Source organism: Euwallacea similis, chromosome 2, assembly GCF_039881205.1.
Source record: "Euwallacea similis isolate ESF13 chromosome 2, ESF131.1, whole genome shotgun sequence".
Lineage (NCBI taxonomy): Eukaryota > Metazoa > Arthropoda > Insecta > Coleoptera > Curculionidae > Euwallacea > Euwallacea similis.
The window spans coordinates 1,782,747-1,802,016 of record NC_089610.1 but is presented as its reverse complement, the minus strand read 5'-3'; the positions used below and the strand labels follow the sequence as shown (position 1 = coordinate 1,802,016).

General features: G+C 36.4%; 1 protein-coding gene across 1 annotated transcript in view; it reads left to right on the top strand.

The window, feature by feature from the left end:
• caps (capricious) overlaps nt 1-19,270 on the top strand; it is an 82,487-nt gene that overhangs the window by 58,290 nt on the left and 4,927 nt on the right. Inside the window, exon 3 of the mRNA XM_066405575.1 lies at nt 3,345-3,377. Within this exon, the coding sequence (XP_066261672.1) occupies nt 3,345-3,377 (33 nt within the window). The remainder of the gene's footprint in view (nt 1-3,344; nt 3,378-19,270) is intronic.

Below are 19,270 nucleotides of genomic sequence, written 5' to 3'. Positions count from 1 at the left end.
TACTCCTGTAACACAGGTTGCTCTATCAGGAACATTGACTAATCGACGCTGCCCATCTTCCTGATCGTTAACCCAAAGAGAATGAATGCACAAACTGAAAATCTGGGGTACATTCGCGATGCGTAGACAAAGTTGGCAATCTTCGAAATGTGTCTCATGGGCCCCCTAAGCAGCTTATACTCGTCAGCCTCCATGATTGGACTTGGGCCCGTTCCGAGTCCGGGGGGCCGCGTTCCCGCCACCCAGAATGTTTAAAACAATCTGAATGTCTCCCTGGTCGATGGAAGTTTTTGGAGTTTCGGTGTCTGAACTTTCCTGCTTTTGTTATGCGTGCACTGAAAGCCAAGAAGAGCCTCATTTCATACAAAACCTTCCACAGGACGTTTAAGGTCCCATGCTCTTGTCTTCATGACTACATTTGATACACAATACCCTGGGCGATGTTTTTCTCGAACTCAATAATAATGAGTGTCTGTTTCAGGAATTCCTTTGATACTCAAGTTTAATTTCGTTCCATTTATGCTCGCGATTCGTAAGCGGTGCGCTTATTTCATTTAGAAATTCTACCGTTATGCTTATTATTGCCGGTTTTCTTTGCACTGTAAATTCTGCACTTGGCATTCGCCAATTATGACTCAGGCATCTTAAAAAGGTTATAAATTACAACTGGATGAATTGCCGAGCTCGCAAGAAGAGAGAAAATTCCTGGCTGCCCGTCGAGCTCCGGTTTATGTCATCGATTATCATGGCAGTCTGCGAGTTTTTGGTTCGGGTTCAAAATGTAAACGACCTTTTACCCATCATATTTATGCAAATAGACATCCCAACAATTTACACACAAATGATAGGTGTGCTCTAAAACCCGAGCCACGGCCGGAGCACCCTCATGGAGCTCTTCAACAACTTTTAACGCTAATTAGGTTCCAAACTAAAGCCATTCCAGATATCATTTATTAGAACCTTAATTAAGGTTATCGCGCACTTGTATGTTTAAAATTGCTTTGAAAATAAACATGGAATCTGGTTTAACACACATCCTGTTAAACTTGAATTATTCAAACTGCCAGTGCTGGGGAGTTTTTGCTTTTAGCAGTGTAGCAAACTTGAGATGCGGGTTTAAGGTTGCAATACGCAGTTTCTAAAGTGCAAAAACCACCTATGCATGTATCTATTCCGTCTTCTTTCTTCTTAATTTCAGGCATTATCATCGCTTCATTAGTTCCTTGCTGCGAAGCCATAAGACATCCCTGACAGCATAAAATTTCGTGTTTATCGGTTTATTATTTCAGACAGGGTAATTACTTTCGTTTAAATTGGCAAATTCCTTCTCCAGTAATGGGTAATAAAACATGTCTGTAGTCCTCGTATGGATGCCCCGTTTCACCGTATTCAGCCATTTAGCTCGCTTGTCAAAGAGGCATTAATTTGGCAACAACAAAGGAAGGAAATTCTGCTAGGAATTTCGAAATACACTAAACTTTTACATCCAAAACGAGAAAATCTGGCAACTTCCTGTTAAACATTCATTTACCCCGACAATTTACTCTTTGGCATCCGCCCTGAATAAGTAATACACGATGCGAGTTAAGGGCTATTCGCCCTGATTTGAAGTTCCAAGCCAAGTGAGCAACTAACTTTGGTCTTTGTCGACCTCAAATGGCCGTTAAATTGGACCGTTTCGGAAATTTTACATAATCTATGTCCTGACGCTTGCCAAAAGCCGGCTCTGTTTCTCCATAGATTTTGCGTTATTAATTGCGAAGTGCTCCCAAATAAGCAAGTTATAAACGTAACTATTCAAGGAAAAGATTCAATTAAAGATCAAAAAATATTTCGCTTTTAATTGCAATCAAACATGAAAGTTTGCTCGAGAAATTTGTTCAAATTATTTCCGTTGGGTCTCCCCTTTATAACGCACACCCGATGCTGGCTGAAATCAAAGCTCTAATGTCTCCTTTAGTTTTCGAGATGCGTAGATGCAACTTCTGCCATTTTTCAACTTCCATGCTTCGATTTCTCGAGAACTCTTCGGGCAACTAACCAATTGAGGTCAAAAATTTCAAAGAACCTCTATAAATCTGCGCAAACGCGATTCTAATAAATCTTTTTATTTACGAGATAGAAGGTCACTGTGGTAACTATTTTTGAAATTTAGTGTTATTAGATGAGAGCACCCCAACCTGCATTTCCATTCCTCATTGTCCCCCTTGAAAGGGGGAAGATACCGATTTTTTTTAATTTGATTGTCGATTTCCCGACAATTTGGACCAACAAATGGCAAAAATTCCTCGCCTCGAGGAGCTCTATGCATTTATATAACGGAGATTTTAATATTTTTTAAATTCCGAAATATTCCTACAATATTTTTTCTAATATAATACCTACAGGACATCGAACATGACGTGTCTGAAAATCTTAACATTGAAAAAAGGTATTTTTACCTAGTAAGGTAACGCCTCACAATGAACGTGATTTTGCTATAAACGAAGAAGAATTTCAAAAATATTGAAATGCCTCAAAAAACATCTTTCGTTATGAATCTCTCTAAGATCTTGATTATGAAAAGTTTGAACGATATTTATTGCAATTTTGAAGTATGTAATATAAAGCTTCACTAAGAGCATGATTTTGCTGTAAATCTCCAGAGGGCTTTGCGAAAGTGTCCAAAAAGAATTTTAACACTGTTGCAATTTCTCAATACTTCCCAAACTTTAAATCGGCAGTAACTGACCTGAAGAAAGTATCTATTCAGAAAAATTTCATTACACAACTGCAATTTGCCATGACTCCCTTAGTTTCTGAGATACAAGGCCACGATGACAATTATTTTAGATTTTGAAGGGCTCTAAAATGGTTCCTCAAACTGCATTTTCAAGGTTTCAGGACCTCAATAGGGCTATACCGATTCAAATTAGGATCGATATCTATAAAAAGTTCTTAAATTTCCAAGGGGGAGGAGAGAGGAAGTACACACTTATGCCATGCTTGTGTTATTTACATGTTGAGACTCTATATCTCAGAAATTCGTAAAGCAATTGCCTGAAAAACAGTGTAAATTGATCGTTTTGATAAGCTCTACAAATCTGCTCAAATTGGGTTGGAATATCTTCTTTAATTTTTAAGATACTCCTTTGGTGCTGAGCTATTTTAGAGATTTTTAAAGTGGCTTTAGATAAAGCTGACGCCTGTCCAATCATGCTGGTAGAAAGTCAGCCTATTTAAGAGAAAACCGAGTCTTTTTTCAATTAATTAGTTGGAAATTGTATACTACCACCAAACATAAGATGAGTTCCGAATTCTATACCCACACATTTCAATATTTCATTAACTTTTTCCTGTTTCAGGCTCAGATTTCTGCAAAGAATTGCACCTTTAAGGTAAGAAAAAATACGAGCACCTAAGTACTCAGTTTTAACTACGTGAAAGTAAACCGAAACATTTTATAGAAAATCTCTTGAGAAAGAAACTTACTTTCCTTTTTGTATGATACGAAAGAACACAATCCTCTTAATAAAAGAAAAACTCATAGAAAATATATTGAGTTGTCAGTTTACTTTAGGCTTAGAACGGAATATAAATCATACATTTCTAGAGGATTTCGCCTACCTTTTTATTTACTTACAATATGTCTTCGTCCCAAATGTAGATATCAAAAGCCAAAGGTTAAAAGAGTTTAGCTTTACATAAGTGAAACCAACGCGTTAAAAGGCTCCTGCAAAGCATATTTTAATCGTCCAATTACACTTGACACACCCCATAATTAACTTATCAAAACACTTAATTTTCGGAGCTTTCATATCACATATCAAGTCCAAATCAAAATGGACTTAAAAACCGGGAAACGTATGATCAAAAGGCGGCCCCTCACTGAAAAAAATATTAAAAGCTAATGCATTATTAAAATTTAATTAATGAAAAGATGGCTATTAATCTTTGGGCGCAACACAACCTTATTAATATTAAAAGCGTAGAAGCGTCAAATATGAAATATTTATATTAAAGTTTTTGAATTAATTATAGAGCTTTCGGATACGCTGTAATGGAGCTTTTGATTTTCGACAGCCAGACTCGTATTTGGAAAGTCATAATATTTGTTGCAGCTGCTTTATGATGCCATGGAAGTTTTCTTATTGCTCATATGATCAGCCACAACTTTTCACTACTGCTTTCAGTATTTTTTCGATTCAAATAAAGGACAAATTATGAACTCGAAGAAAATCAGATAAACATTAGAGCCCAAACGTGTCTGATAATAAAATATAATCACCTCTAATTTCCCCCCTCTCGCCCTTAAATATTATTTCGTTGTCTTGAAGAAAATCCGCTAAATATCAACATGATTGTACGTAAACAAGAGTAATAAATCTTTCCTTTTTATCCGATTTTCTTAATCTCCCCAATGCCTTTCCCATTATTTCTGTAGTTATATCCTTCCAGGTAATCTCCCAAGGAATAACCTTGACGGAAGTAACCCAGATATTAGGTTTCTCTCAAAATGTAAATTTTCCGTGCATCATCTTCTCTGAAGCAGCTTATGTAATTTGGCTTTGGGGTTTAATAAAATTTTTAATCTTGAGAAACACTGGTTAATGAAAATTGGCGGAAATAGGGTCTGGACCCAGGTTTTGGGGATGGAAAATTTCAGGAGTTTGTTTTTTATGATTTCAAGGTATTGGTAAGGTTATGAATAGTGGCGGATAAATAAAGGGAGTCTGCTTCAAAGTGTCAAGAAATGTTAAAATGTCCATCAGTAACTTTTGGGTGATACGTGGCGTCTCTTGCAATATTTGATCAGTAAGGAGAACTATCTATATCAACTCATATTCCTAAATTCGTCCTTATTATTCTTCCACATCTTTAAGTCTATTCTTCATTAGTTAATTATTAATTCACTCCTTCATCAACTCCACCACATAAAATTTGAAAAATTGGAATTTTAAAGGACTTTGGTACGCCGATGATTGGGTGTACACTGAGTCCTGTAAAGCTTTTTGTACAATTTGAAAAATTTTACATTTAACTAGTATGTAAGCTATAGCGTACATGACGTAATTTTGATTTACTGACCAGGACCAAATGAGGAATACCATACATAAGTTAAATCATTTTAGAAAATGTCTGGATCTTAAAGCATTAGCCCACTATCGTATGTATTGTATATTGGGTTCTCAATATCAACAGATCTGAATTTCTTTTGTGTCGAAGCCCACTTTACACATACAAATTCTAGTTCTGATTTCAAAGGCCGAAACGCTGATGCTTTTCAGAAGTCCCAAATTAATCCTTTGTAAGTATAAATCTTCTATGGTTTGCCCCAAAATCGTCTTTCAAACCCCTGGCAAGCCTTTTGGCTGCGTCCCTTCTTCTTTCATGAATAATTTGATAACGCCGCTGGCTTATAACGTCGACAGACTCGACGTTGTGAAATGTAGTGACTCTTCTCCTCAGATGACGCTGAAGAATATGAATTATAAAACAGTAAATGAGCAAAACCAAAGAGTTTGAGCTGTGTTTATCTCGATGTGTTGAAGTTTTTCTAATAGTTATACAAAAGGTACTTCCTTTCTAACACCTTGGTCTGCACAATTATAATCGCACCTACATGTACGATAAAAATTAGCAGTTTCAAAGCTTTTACGTTACCCTCTTCTGTCGATTTTCGGATACCAGTAGAGTCGATCTTCGAGATTCAGCAAAAGTTTCATAATTTTCGACAAAGCAAATTTAACTTTAATAAATGTTTCTCGTTTGCTAAAGAACAAATAAAACAATTCCGTTTGGTATAAGAAGGACAATCCCTTTTCTTTGAGAAAGTTGGAGGAATATCTTGGCACAGATATCAAGACCTTCACCGCATCCTTCATATAATCCCGTCCAAAGCTCACTTAATCTCTTTTTGTCGCTTTTGGTATTTTAACGAAATTTCACTGGAGAGACAACACAACTCGAATTTATTTTCTGCGGTTGTGTTTTCGGGCGTATTTATTTTTACCCGTCCCAGGTTTCCTTTCAAAAACCCCGCTCGCTTACAGAACAGGTTTGTGGTGTGAAACCCGGTAAATTGTGTGTTACAAATAATGATTAGGTCCTTTGTCTCCATAAAAAAGGTTTCCTCGAGATTTTTTCTCACTGTGAAGCACCGGGAACGGGGCTTTTGTCAATGTTGTATACCAGGAAAGTTGACATTTCCTCGTATTATCTCCCCATATACAGTGAGGAATATTTCACGAGATGAAACATATTATTTTTTACACAACCCATAAGAGGGATTTATGAGCAAAACTTGTTGTTAGCATATCTCCAACATTAACTGTCACCCCATAAAGCAGCAATCGCACCGGCATAGGATTGCAATGCGCAATCATTTGGAGATGAAAGAGTAAAGCAAAAGAGGCAAAATAGCACGTACATACATAGGGGAAAAGCCATTATTTGGAGACTAATAAAATTTTAAAACATTGTAATGCCGCAAAATACACGCCTAACAGCTCGTTCGCGCATAAGTAAATAACGGAAAATAAAAGTGCAGTTTCGCTCTATGGCTTTACGCTTATATGCATTCAGATTCTTTAACATTGTATTTTTAATGTGTATACAGAAAAAGTTTTAGAGCGATTTTTAAATCCTTTCAAGTGGTTTTAAATAGCATTTTGCTTTGCCAGAACTATAAAAATTCACCGAAAGCCACTCTGAGAAAATCGGTACGTGTTTACAAGTTGCAAAAAATAAGAAGAAAATTTGCAAGAAACGGGGAGTCAAGGAATAATTAGAAAATTTACTTACGTGGTCCAAAACCAAAAAAGATCCGGAAAATTTCACCTCAACCGGGCTAAAAATTAAATTTCTCTTTAAGGTCAATTCTAGTTATTTGTTCTTCTGAAATCTGTGATCAGAAGTGCTGACGTTTAGTGCCAGAAATCGTCGTAGTAGTAAAGCAGCCCCATTCCCCCCTCCAGCCCCGGGTCGAAGCCCTGCAATTAGGTCGTTAGGAGTCGTTTTCGCTCCCCAATCCACTCCTTTTCCCTATAATCCATACCATATATATCCATACCCATATGTATTTTATGCTATAAAAAAATCTCATTGTCGTTACTAAAACTTTAAAAAATTTTCTTTCAAAATACAGTAACGGGACCGCGCAAGAAACATTCAATAATAGATAAATCCAGAAAGTGTCCGCTTTCAAAATCTTTGAAAAATATCGGGTGAAAAATTCAAATCTTGAAAATTATGTGGTAAAGACATTTTCAATTTCACAAACAACCGTGGAAAATTGATTTTTTTTTATCTGCAGTCTATTGTTGCAACCAAAAAAAAGCAAATATTCTCTTGATGTAAATTCTGCCTATCCCCTAAAATTCAGTCGAAAAAATCCTCTGTAGGAACGAACATCGAATTTTGTATTAACAGGAACCCATAAAGTTAGCCCAGTTAACCCAATTTCGGATTGTCATTCAAAGTTGATTAAATAAAATTGATTAAAAAATTAGACAATTATTTACTCTCATGACCAATGTTCATAACTCGGAAATTCAGATTATTCCTCATTCAATCTTTTACTATTTGAAAACTGAATTTCCCCTTTAATTCTCCAGTTCATGACACTGGGAAATTCAAAAATTACCCCAGTAACGATCACTTTCATTACGAAAATGGTGTGATACTGATAAAAATAGTAATGACACTGGCTCGAAATACAATCTGGTGGCTGTATTTGGGGGACATGTAATGGACGATGCTTTTCATTGTTAAACTGCGAATTTTATTTAGAGTCCGGAAAATGGTATTTTTCTGTGCCCTAACGGAAAAGGTTAATTGGGGTCGTTCAGATTAGTTCGGAATCAGGTTCAAGTAAATATTGAAATACTTTTCGTCACATTCTTCGGTGATCTTTTCTCTTTTCAGGTCGGCCTTCCTGAAACCATGCCGGACTGTATTCAAATTTCCAGTCGTCCGAGTAGTAATTTTTTTTAAAGGATGAACCTCCTCGCAAACTTACTATTCGCTCTCTCCCCAACTCTCTAAGTTTGATGAAAATTTACTTGCCTTCTGGCTCCATATCATGCATATTCGGGTGCTAATTACCGATTGCGAAACAAAAACCATTATTACTGGGTGGTGTGTTTTTTATATTATGCAGCATATTTCCGAAACCGTTATGGACTGTGAAATATCTCAAAAAGTAATTAAAGTTGAGAGGTAATTTTTCGATCGAGGCCTCCGCTCCCCCACGTTCATTCATTTGCATGAACACTGTGGAATCCAGATCCTGCTTTCCGCGCTGGTGCTTTAACTTTTTCCAGACACAATCGGGGGTCAAAGTCAGCTTCCAGACGGTAATAAATTCGCAATAAACAAATAAGTGTAACGTCGCGGTTTCGTTCTCGCGTGACTGGCTCAAATTCATATATCCGCGAATTCGAGACGCTCTTCGCGACACACCCTTTTTATTCCATTTTTGATACGAAATCTTATCTCATGCAAATCAAAAATATATGGCACGAAGACTGGAAATGCATACTTATGCCTGCCGGAATGTTTCTTATCTTTTACTGTTACTTTATTTCCCTGTCGCTTTGGAATATTCTAGGAAGTGCACTTTGGAGATGAAAACCAACCAGAGGATCTCAGGTTAATTCGGGAATGTCGAGACGATTGGGTTAATCAGACGCGGTGTTATTGGACCTAACAATTATTATTATTATTATTGTTAACATGCAAGACCGAAATTGCGAACACGAGTGGAAATTTGCAGAATGCAGTCATTTGATTAGGGTTAGTAGTTATCAGAATCGCGCTGACGATAACATTAAAAAGGCTGTTCTGAGAGAAATTTCTGCGGCGCGGAGCTCGCTTTGCTCGTAGTAGCTCATTGCTCCTACTTCTCGTGGTCCTATGTCGAAAGGGCAATATGATGCGATAATGTGTGGCATCGTCTTGCCTGATATTTCCATCAGTTCTATCCTTACCAACGCCATCCGATACAACTTTTCGTATAATCCAGTTGTCGTTATTCGGTTTTCCTAAAGGAAGGAAGGCAAAATTTATCACCTATAGAACAACAAGAATAAATTGCTTCCGAAAAAAATCCAAACGACCCTGCAGCGCAGTTTTATCTTATCCAGGTTATTCGTTTCCCAAATTGCTATGACTATTTTAGTCGCCCCGCTTCTAGATTGTTTTAATTAAATCCAGTAATGTTTCGCGTATTATCTTTACCCTGGAACAATAAAAGCCGAAAAATAATTTCAGGGCAGGTAAACTGGGCCGTTAAAAGTATGGAATAACAGAATCGCTTACATAACTCCCGAAGCTGTGGTAATATCTCATCGTTTCGTGCATGAAATGACGCAGAAACAGCGATTTCTTGTGCATTGTTTCTGCATTCTCTCCACCGGCGTCATCAGGGCTGTCACGAAGTTTTGGACGAGTTTAGGGACCGAAATGGAGAAATAATTACTTAAACCGCAATTTGGAAGCTGAATTCGAGGGGAGAGGCAAGATTCACAATAAAAGTCTATGGGGCTTCGGTTTAGAGTTTAATACTGGAATTTTTCTTTTTTTTTTTTGAAAATGGCCAACTTTATTCCGTCAGCACTGAATGGAAAGTTTCAATTACCTCCTCTATTATCAAAATGTTTTCTTCATTCTCGATCGTTATTTCGTTCTTCGTTTAATAGGAAGTTGGTAACCTGAGATTGCCTGAGCAATCATGGAACAGCTCTGGATGTAATCTTGCTGGTTCTTCTTTGAAAAATATGTTCTCTACGCCCTTGTTTTCACCGGCCTATTTTTCAAATTACAAAGTACCCTTACAGTGTGCGATACACAATATGTCGTTGGCGTTCCAATTTTCACAAACATCAATGACGTATTTTGTTTCTGGGACTTTTAAGCAAGATAAGCAACAACTTTCTTTTTAACATTTTAGTCATTTTAAGTCCCGTGTAAGTACGCCCCTGATTTTTGTTGAATCAATTCACAATTCATTTCCGAAAACCAGTGGTACTGCTTTCTCTAATCATCCACAAATTTCAAACATTTAGTAGGTATCTAACGCAATATCGAGATTTATGACCAAACATACGTCGTATCCCTGTTAAGACCCTGATTTTTTTCATAGTTGTGCTATCAGACTAAAATTAACATGCATGACAGTTAGTGGGGTACTGCTTTTTTCATATCTTTTGCGAGTATTGAGTTATAAATGACAATTTGTTCCTTGACATTTTTAATCCCTTTTGGTACAGTTCTCAAGTTTTCATTCAAAAGTAATAATTTTGAATTTTAATTATTCATTTTATTTTCTCAAACCTTTTCGATAGGACCCTTACCTTGTTTTATTGTTCCTGGTTCTTTTCCAGTAATTCAGTCCTGTAAATCTGGCCTTCTTTTTTATAGGTGTTAAATGCATGTTTTTGATATTGCAGAGAATCCTTGTAGTGTTTAATATAAATAACTCATCAGCGTAACTTTCCTGAGCCCCGCAATCTTCCAGAATTATTCATTACGTTATTGTTTTTTCGATCCTCGAAATTGGGTCCAGCAGTACCCCTTGTATGTACGACATTGTGCCTGGAAGTCTAAATAAATATACTTTTAACAAATTCCCGCAATTTCGCAGAATCCATTCCCGCGACTAATATCTACCTAAGTTAGCACCTCCGACAAGTTTCCTTTCCCTTCGCATTCTCGTATAGTTCAATCCAGTTTCAGGATTTCACTACCTAGAAGAAACACACAGTTTCCAGAATCCGTAATCCCAACAGATTTTAAGAAAAATTTAGGGAAATAAAATCCTCATTTCCAGTCTCATTTACACGAAAGTTTCCACAAAGACCGGAAGGTGCAACTTTTGCCAGACTTTCCAAAACAACGCATTATCCTCACTTGTTGTAAGAAGCCAGAACGAAATATTTCTTCACAAGATGCGATATTTACGTTTGCAGGCTCCATTACACGCTAAGCGTATACAATGCAAATAGCTAAGTAAGCATGACGACAACTAGACATGTTCTCTCAGCTATATAGCACGCCTCTGTTTTATATAGCTTTATTTCGCATTTTCGCCTCCCATTATTCCAGCTGCTTGATATGTATTTATACAAGGCCCTCGCGAATTGGTTTTTAGTCGATTTCGGTATCCACAAAACCTCTTGCGGAAAGATATATGAAAGGTTTATGCCCGGACCAGAAAAGCCAACTCAGCAAAACGATGCGGTGGATTTTGTTACTTTATTGTCTTGAGCGTATCTGTTTTTCTACTGATAACAAAATAAAAAGAGGAGCCCAATAATATGAAGATACACTATGTTATCTTATACATTCAGCACATCGAATGGTATAACCGGGCTTCGGGATTTTTTGAAGTTGAACCTACGCCCCTGCCTAAGCCCTAAGAGAAAAACAGGCTCGCCTATGGGGATATTTTCAAATTCCTTTGCTAATATTTTTATATTAAATTTGCTTTTGATACCGTCGAAATTTGTAATTCGGATACCGTCTCGCAGAGTTCTTCGAGAGGCCCGTTTTAAAACACCACGAACGATAACAAAAAAATACGGCTTCACTTTGAATTTCTCTACATCAAAGGCAAATTGTGCCCGATGTTTGTTTTTCCATTCATCCCTTTCCACCTAATCTATGTCAGATTAATTCCGTGAATCATTCTTGCCATGATAAGATTACCGAGTATTTTGCGACGATTTTATTGACTCTCCGACGTTTTCTTGTAACTGGCAATTCGTCGATTACATCGGCCACGCCTGCTCGTGTAACCAATTCATTATCGTAAGTTGGAAGTGATTTTTCGATACCCACTTCGCTCATGCGAAAGGTATTGTCTTCGGATTAGTTACACGTTGTTTCAGTTTGTTCACCTTAGGCGACCACCGACGTTGGGTTGAGAGGTGTACACCAACCTTAACCTGTTCCCGCAAGTATCAGATCTGCATTATTTTCCATATTTCTGGGTCATTTACTTAGTTTCCATTCACGCCACATTACGAGACGATTACCCATTGTAATCTGGAAAATTACATCTTGCGAGCATTCTCTTGTAATTACATACATATTCGTATGTATAATATGGCAATATCTAGGGATGTTTGAGGTATAAAACCGCAGAAGAAACTTATATCATCGACATAAACGTTACTTAACTAAACGTTTTCCACGCTATCGTTTGTAACCCAGACGATTCGTGGAAATTCGATTATTTACAGAGATGGTTTACTTGACAATAACCATCACTGTTATATTCGTAGCAATTTCTCAATATTTCCTTATTTAGCCACAAGGCACTGTAGGAATTAATTTGCCTTAGATTGCTCTATGTAGGTCCAATTTATTGCACTGGAGTAAATTCGACTCTTTAGTATAGCCCACTAAATACTGTACAGACTGCATGTTAGACCCCTTAGCTTCTATGATCAAACAGATTATTGGTCGACCACTCTATATGGAAATAGAAGGTTGTCATTAATGAATGAAGTTGATAAGGATCTTCTAAGGAAGGAAGTGCGCAGGCCGGCCTTAACAAGTCTGGTACCCTGGGCGAAATTTTTAATCACCGCCCCCCTACCCGCAAGAAAAACCGCCGACCAGGAAATCCCGTCGCTCTTCCTGGTCTGCCGTACTGGGCCGTCGACCAAATTCCCCCTCTCCAATCCAATACGGGACCTGCATATTATCTTCATTTAGTTAGAGTGTTCAGAGAAAGAAGTTGTCATGATAATCACTATCATGCAACTGAGGCATATACCTCATATTCCTTATGATCTAGGCCCGTTGCTTGAGCTGCCTTGGAATTACTTGTTAATCTGAAATGAACTTTGTTGTTTAAGGAGATATTTTCTTGCCTGAAGAGGTGAAGGAAGAGGGGCAAGCAACCATAAAAGATTTGGATTGAGGAATGATATGAAATTTGGAAGGCCGCACAGAATTGAGAAAATCAGGGAAAGAGATAAGTTTTGAAGCTGACCGACTAAAAGCATAACAATGATCATTGGTTATTCTATTCTTCAAATGATGATTACACAGTTCTGCTTCAATCAGTCAGCGCAAATGACTAAACTTCATAATCACAAACAAAAAGTAAAGAAAAAGCATCATCCCTAATGCTCTTTAGGCACCCTTACTCTCTAATATACAACCCTCAGCAAAATTCCATCAATAGGCAGAAATTTTTCTTCGCAGACGCAACTTTAATAGTAAATACAATACCGAGGGGTGTCAAATCTGGCGGTCGAGCAGGCTGATCCGCCGATGGCTAGCCAGTCATTGCGCAGCTTAGTCTGCGATCAGTCGGTTAGATGAACGCGTAGCGAGAACACCATGAGCGAGACCGAGTCGTAGCGTCAGTTAAAGTATTCGCTATTGAAGGTTACGACGTGCCTATATAAGCTTTGGGAGTCTAATAAAGTTCGCGGATGTTGTAAAAATGAGCTTTATAAGTTCTTAGTGTGATATGTTCTTCAGTGGTTTGAGGATTACTTTTAGTGGTGGATTTACATTTAAATACTCACAGTAAGTTGAAAGTGGATTGCGGTGTGTGTAACAATAGATGTTACAAGAGTAACCTTGGAACAAGAATAGTTCGGCGTGCGGACTTGAGTTGTTAGGAGATTTGTAGTAAATTTTGCTTGTGGTTAGCGATGCTCTTGTTGGTTAAGACTTGTGTCTGACGGAATTGCCTAATGAGGTTGAAAGGAGAAACTTTACACAAATAAAATATTTGGTTAAACGATTGTTTTTCATATCACGGATTTCAAACATTCCTTGAATATTTCAAACAATCCCTTGATTGCATAACAAAGGATCAATTTCTGAAATCGCTTTCAGCATTTATTCATTATAGTTTTATGTAACAAGTCTATTAATAAATATTCATAAGATGTCAAGCTTATGATTTCAGATTTAATTTACTAATGGTCTTGTTCACCTCAAAAGAATAATTGAAAGTTGTCTCGTTTAAATAAACGACTGACCAGAGTTTGGAGTATAGGACATACGCAGTTTAAGTCAAATCCAATCTCTATAGTTGGTGTAACTTTAAATTGAGAAGTTGGATGGCGCGAGACTAAGCAACTGCAAGTCTGATTGGACAGTGGCCATCACAGCCATTTCCACATAGAGTGCACTGAGGATGACTCCGAAATGACTACAATAACTCGGAATGTTATAGAAACGAAACCTATCAGTCACATTCATGCAATCAGCACATCCACGCTGTTTACATGGAAATCCCTGAGATCAGAAAAAGCACATAACAGTGTTGATATCTTGGTAATCGCAACAATATCACGCTCAGTTCGGATTGACCAAATCTTCTGATCAGTGCCGGATTTATGAGGGAGTGAGGTTGGGTAACGGCCCAAAGTGACGAACTTTCCTAATCGACGGTTTTTCTTGGGGACATTAAAAATTTCATCTGGGACGCTAAATCTGCTAAGATCGGCCCTGCTTCTAACAGTGGTAACAATGAAAAAGCAAAAATCATAACTCATAATTGCAATGTTTCATAAAGGATGAGGAGATCTGATGAAGGTGCGACGCAATTTAAAAAAGGAGACATTTTCAGCTTCCGTGATGCAATGGGTAAAAATAACACAAATCTAAAATTGCATATAGTATCTGGATTTGGAGGTCTGAAAACTATTTAACAAGTTATTTACTTAAGAAATCTGCGAGTAACCATTCATAGCTTAGTATTAATTATATTGCAGTAAAAGAGATGGTTTTATGGGTCATATACGTTTAGTTACTGGCGTGACGAATAGCGGTGAAAGAGGACTAAAGAAGTGCTATAATAAGGATAACGACTTAATATTTTTTGAAAACATCATAAGGCTCATTTTTAATGCGATTTCCTGCCTATTCAAGAATGCTATAGTAGCCACAATAAATCCAGAAAGGATTTTTAAAAAAGAGAGAAGAAAGAGTGTTTTGTTGACCTTGCAGATGTTTTTGATCAACAGCAACGTGTGTTTTGATTAGGATATAAAATAAAAATCATACAGATTTTACGAAGAAAATGCACGTCCCGTAATTAATGCCCTAAATAAATAATGCCAAAACTCTTAAGGATTGTTTCAGAAATGCATTTTAGTCTGTAGATAAAATCAGAATTCAAAAGAGCAATTCTAGATGCCTCAAATTTAACTTTTAGCTGCTAGTCATGGGAGGGATTCATTAAACTCTTATTCAAATTGCTGATTTAAAATGTCAGCAATCTCTTAATCCATTAGAAAATTTTAATTTATTAGTTTATTTCATGTTCTATATGGAACAATACATCGCTCATGTCGTAAACTAACCCAAAATCTTGAGAGACCTTGTGATGTGAGGAAAATAGCAGGAAATGTAATAAAAGTTGCTACCTAAAACGAGGCACGTCATTCATAAGTGTTTAAGATTAAGACTAAGTAGGTCAATTACTTATGATTGTGATTAAGATATGTTTAAGTGTCACGAAGAAGGCAGTCGTTGTGCTGTTTATATTGGTTGGAGTGGTACGTCTGTATTTTATCTCTCAAGTTTGCTGAATAAGACACCAAAGCAGAAAAATAAGAAGATAATGTTATGAAGGATGAAGGCATGGAACAGCAAGACGGATACTAAAATAATTTATGACACAGCGAAACTGCAAGAAACATTTTTTTCAGGACGCAGATTAAAACCACAAATAAGAAGATAAGAGACGTTCATCTACATATGTATGTTCCACTTCAAGGCAATGCAGCTACAATAATCATATAAAAGTAGTGTTGTCCATAATAGATCCCAGCGTTACTGGAAATATTACATTGGCTTGTATCAGCAGCTTTACATCTATAAAAGCTTGATTTAAAGTTTAATAGAAAATAAGTTTTCTTGTAGAAAATATGCCCCAGGCAATACACATTACCGGGAGAAACCGATTTAAAAAAAACTTCGGCAACGCTGCAACCGTGTTTTGTCACGCCGTCAATCAGTTGATGTGACGTTCGAAAGTCAAGCTGTGTTTGTATTGACAAGTTGTGTATAAAGTATAGTGGAAGGAAAGAGCACACACAGAAGCAGGCAAAAGAGAATATAAATGAGTTTTGGTGGTATAACATTGATAACAAACACTACCACGTAAATTGAAACGAGATTGATGACCAACTGACCTAAAGTCTGAACGGCAAGCTATGTTGACCAAATATGTCAGAGGTGATGAGACATTGCATTAATTAAATTTCTTTTCGCAAATTGTCGCTAAATTTCGAACTGAAAAATCTATTATCAATCAGCATACGAGCGACGAATCAGAAAATAAACAGGCGCTTTAAGCATACAGTGGTGGCAACTCTGCAACCGTCTTTTGTTAAGTGTTCAATGCTGTAGCTGCATCTAACGTGACATTTAAAGATCTAACTGTGTTGTCAAATTGCTCGAAATATACTGAGCTGCTCTTTTATTCAGAACACAATAATCGCATTTCCAAAGCCCGAATTTTACTTATTCAATCTATCTAGCTTGATTTCATATACGGATAGTTGAAAAACTTGTAGGTAGTTAAATAAAGAATGCAAAAAGTGCGTAAAAAGACGTTCTCAGCGTGATTTCCCTTTGCTTATAATAAATTATATACCAGGAGGTCTGAAATGAATCTATTGAGTATCAGAATGTGCAATTGTCTCGTAACGGTGAATAGTCGCTAACGGGAACACAACTGTTTGCTGCAATGTTTGCCTTTCCTGATATCAAACCAAGAAGTTTAGGGTCAAAAGTAATGAATTAGTCATATTTATATGAATAAGTGATGATAAGGTTCAAATAAACTGAGTTTTCTTTAAGTTTTGTAAATGAAAATTCGTTGACGTCCACAGCGTTGAAGATAAATATACAGAGTGAGTTTTTTGAAGGGCAATAAGGGGATAGATAAAAAAAAACATTTGACTATTTGAAATTTTGAAATATTAATGTGCTACGAGGGGGGCGCAATTTGACGTCATTAAAATTTCATGGTTCACAGTGTTATGAGGGGTGGGGGTGTCGTTGACATGTCAACTGGAAGGATATACTTTTTTGGCAAAAATCGGAGGGGTTGTTTATGCATTGAAACAAAAAATAGCACATTTATTCGACTTGTTTTTGCATTGACAACAAATTATCAGGCGATTTATAATTTAGAGATGTTTTTCTTCTATCTTTCAAAACAAGTTCAAACTGCCTTCTCTCTGCCTCTAAACACGTTGCAACTTGTTTTTTTAGACGAATTAAAAAGCTGTGTTTTCTTTGACTCTACGATACTCATTTTTGCAAAAAATCACTCGATTTGACCGGTCTCTATCACTGTCACCCCCATCCCTTTCAAAACTGTGTGTCATAAAATATTAATTAAGACGTCAAAATGCATATCCCGTGTAGCGTATTAACATAAAATTTCATTTCAAATAGTGAAACATTGATAGAACCGCAGTAACCGACCCATTACGAGACCTATTGTGAAGAAACGCATTGGCAACATAATTGGCATAATTATCCATGAAATTCAATAGTCGAAATCCTTGGGCAAAAAGCCCATTGGTGATGTTTTAATAAAACACTAACCAGTTGGTTTCAGACATTAACAGGCCAATCAAACATTCTTATGGTTAATCCTAGATTTTTTTAAATAGCCAAAGCTAGAAAATTACTGAAATTGAACTAATAGGATAATTATGTAATTGAGTTACTGCTACAAACGTAAATTGATCAATTAAAACATTCGCTAAATTGGGCATTATCGTCATTACGATTATAGGAAAAGGCAAAGTAAATGAGATTATGACTTTATAGTCCTGGGTTTTGAGTCACCAAATTGAAGTGTATAAATGAAAGTATGACTTTTCCTATATGTAGAAACTTTAATATTCGTCTGTTGGTTATTGGATATTCGAAAATCGGTATAGAAATTGCATCCTAATGGAAGCAGAAAAGTAGCCAATTCTAATGGGAAATACGGAGAGACGAATGAAATGAAAACTCTCCGATTTTGTCGAAGTCGAATGATTCGTGAATTATCCTGAATCCATAAGAAAGCATGAAGTAAATAATTTCATAAAGAGTCACCAAAGCAAAAAGGACAAAACATGATTTTCGTTAGTTCTTAAATAGTTGTGAACTTTTGGTAATTTTGATTGATAGCACAGTTTTTCTATCTTCAGATATCTGATAAATTAAATTATGTTTGATGAAGTTTTGTTGAGTGAATTGAATGAAATCAGTAAATCACTTTGAGTTTAAGAAGAACTTGTAAATTGTGTAAATGTAGTGAAGAATGAACGACTTAACAAAAAGAACGTAACAGAAACAGTAATGAGCAGTTCTAAATTTGAAACAATAATGAGAAATTATCCCAGTAACGATTTTATTTTGAATTATACATATTTTCTATGACTGTTGTTTGATGAATCGATGTAAATATTGAATCAAACAATCAATAACAGACATCGTATTTGCAATCAAAATATTGGCATGACAATACAATAGGAAAATATTACATTTTATTCATTTCACATCTATATGTGTATTGTTTACGAAGTGTTAAGAACAGTGGAGTGAGTTCTTTTTTTGTGAGAAATTTTTTAAGCGAAAGGCGAAGAAGTATATAAAGAATTTTAAAGAAATGCAAACTGTAATATATCATCATAGAGATATTTTAGGTAGCGACAGTCCTCTTTAAAATCATTAAAAAAAAATTCCAATAGATCCATAATCAAAAATGCACCATTTTCGATATACAGGGCGACAAAAATTTTTCTCAAGGCATGCGTGAAACAAACGCAAAATATGAAAAAAAAGGTGAAACTTTGACACCCTTTATACGAAAATGGTGGGTTTTTGGCCATGGGTCTATTAGCATTTTGTTATTGAATTGCATAGTGCTATCGCCCCCTGAAATATCTTCATTTATGATATATTACACCGTGTACTCGTATATATTTATACTAGGATGCTTCAATCCAACACCATTCTTCCTGCATTAGTTGACGTCACTAAACTGCATCTGCTTTCGGAATAATGTGCACCTTTGGAATTTTAATTATTATAAAGGAATGTCATGCCATTTTATACAAATGCTTTAGTTGTTAAAGTCAAAATCAGTACCCCTGCGTTTTAATGATTCTTGAGAAAATTTCTTTATGTCTCAACTAGTGTGGTTTTAAAGAAAACGCTAGATTTTCTGATAACGTGAGATTCGTTACGATATTTGTAAAAGGAAACTCACAAAATTGTCTCAAAATCGAATTTAGAAAACTGG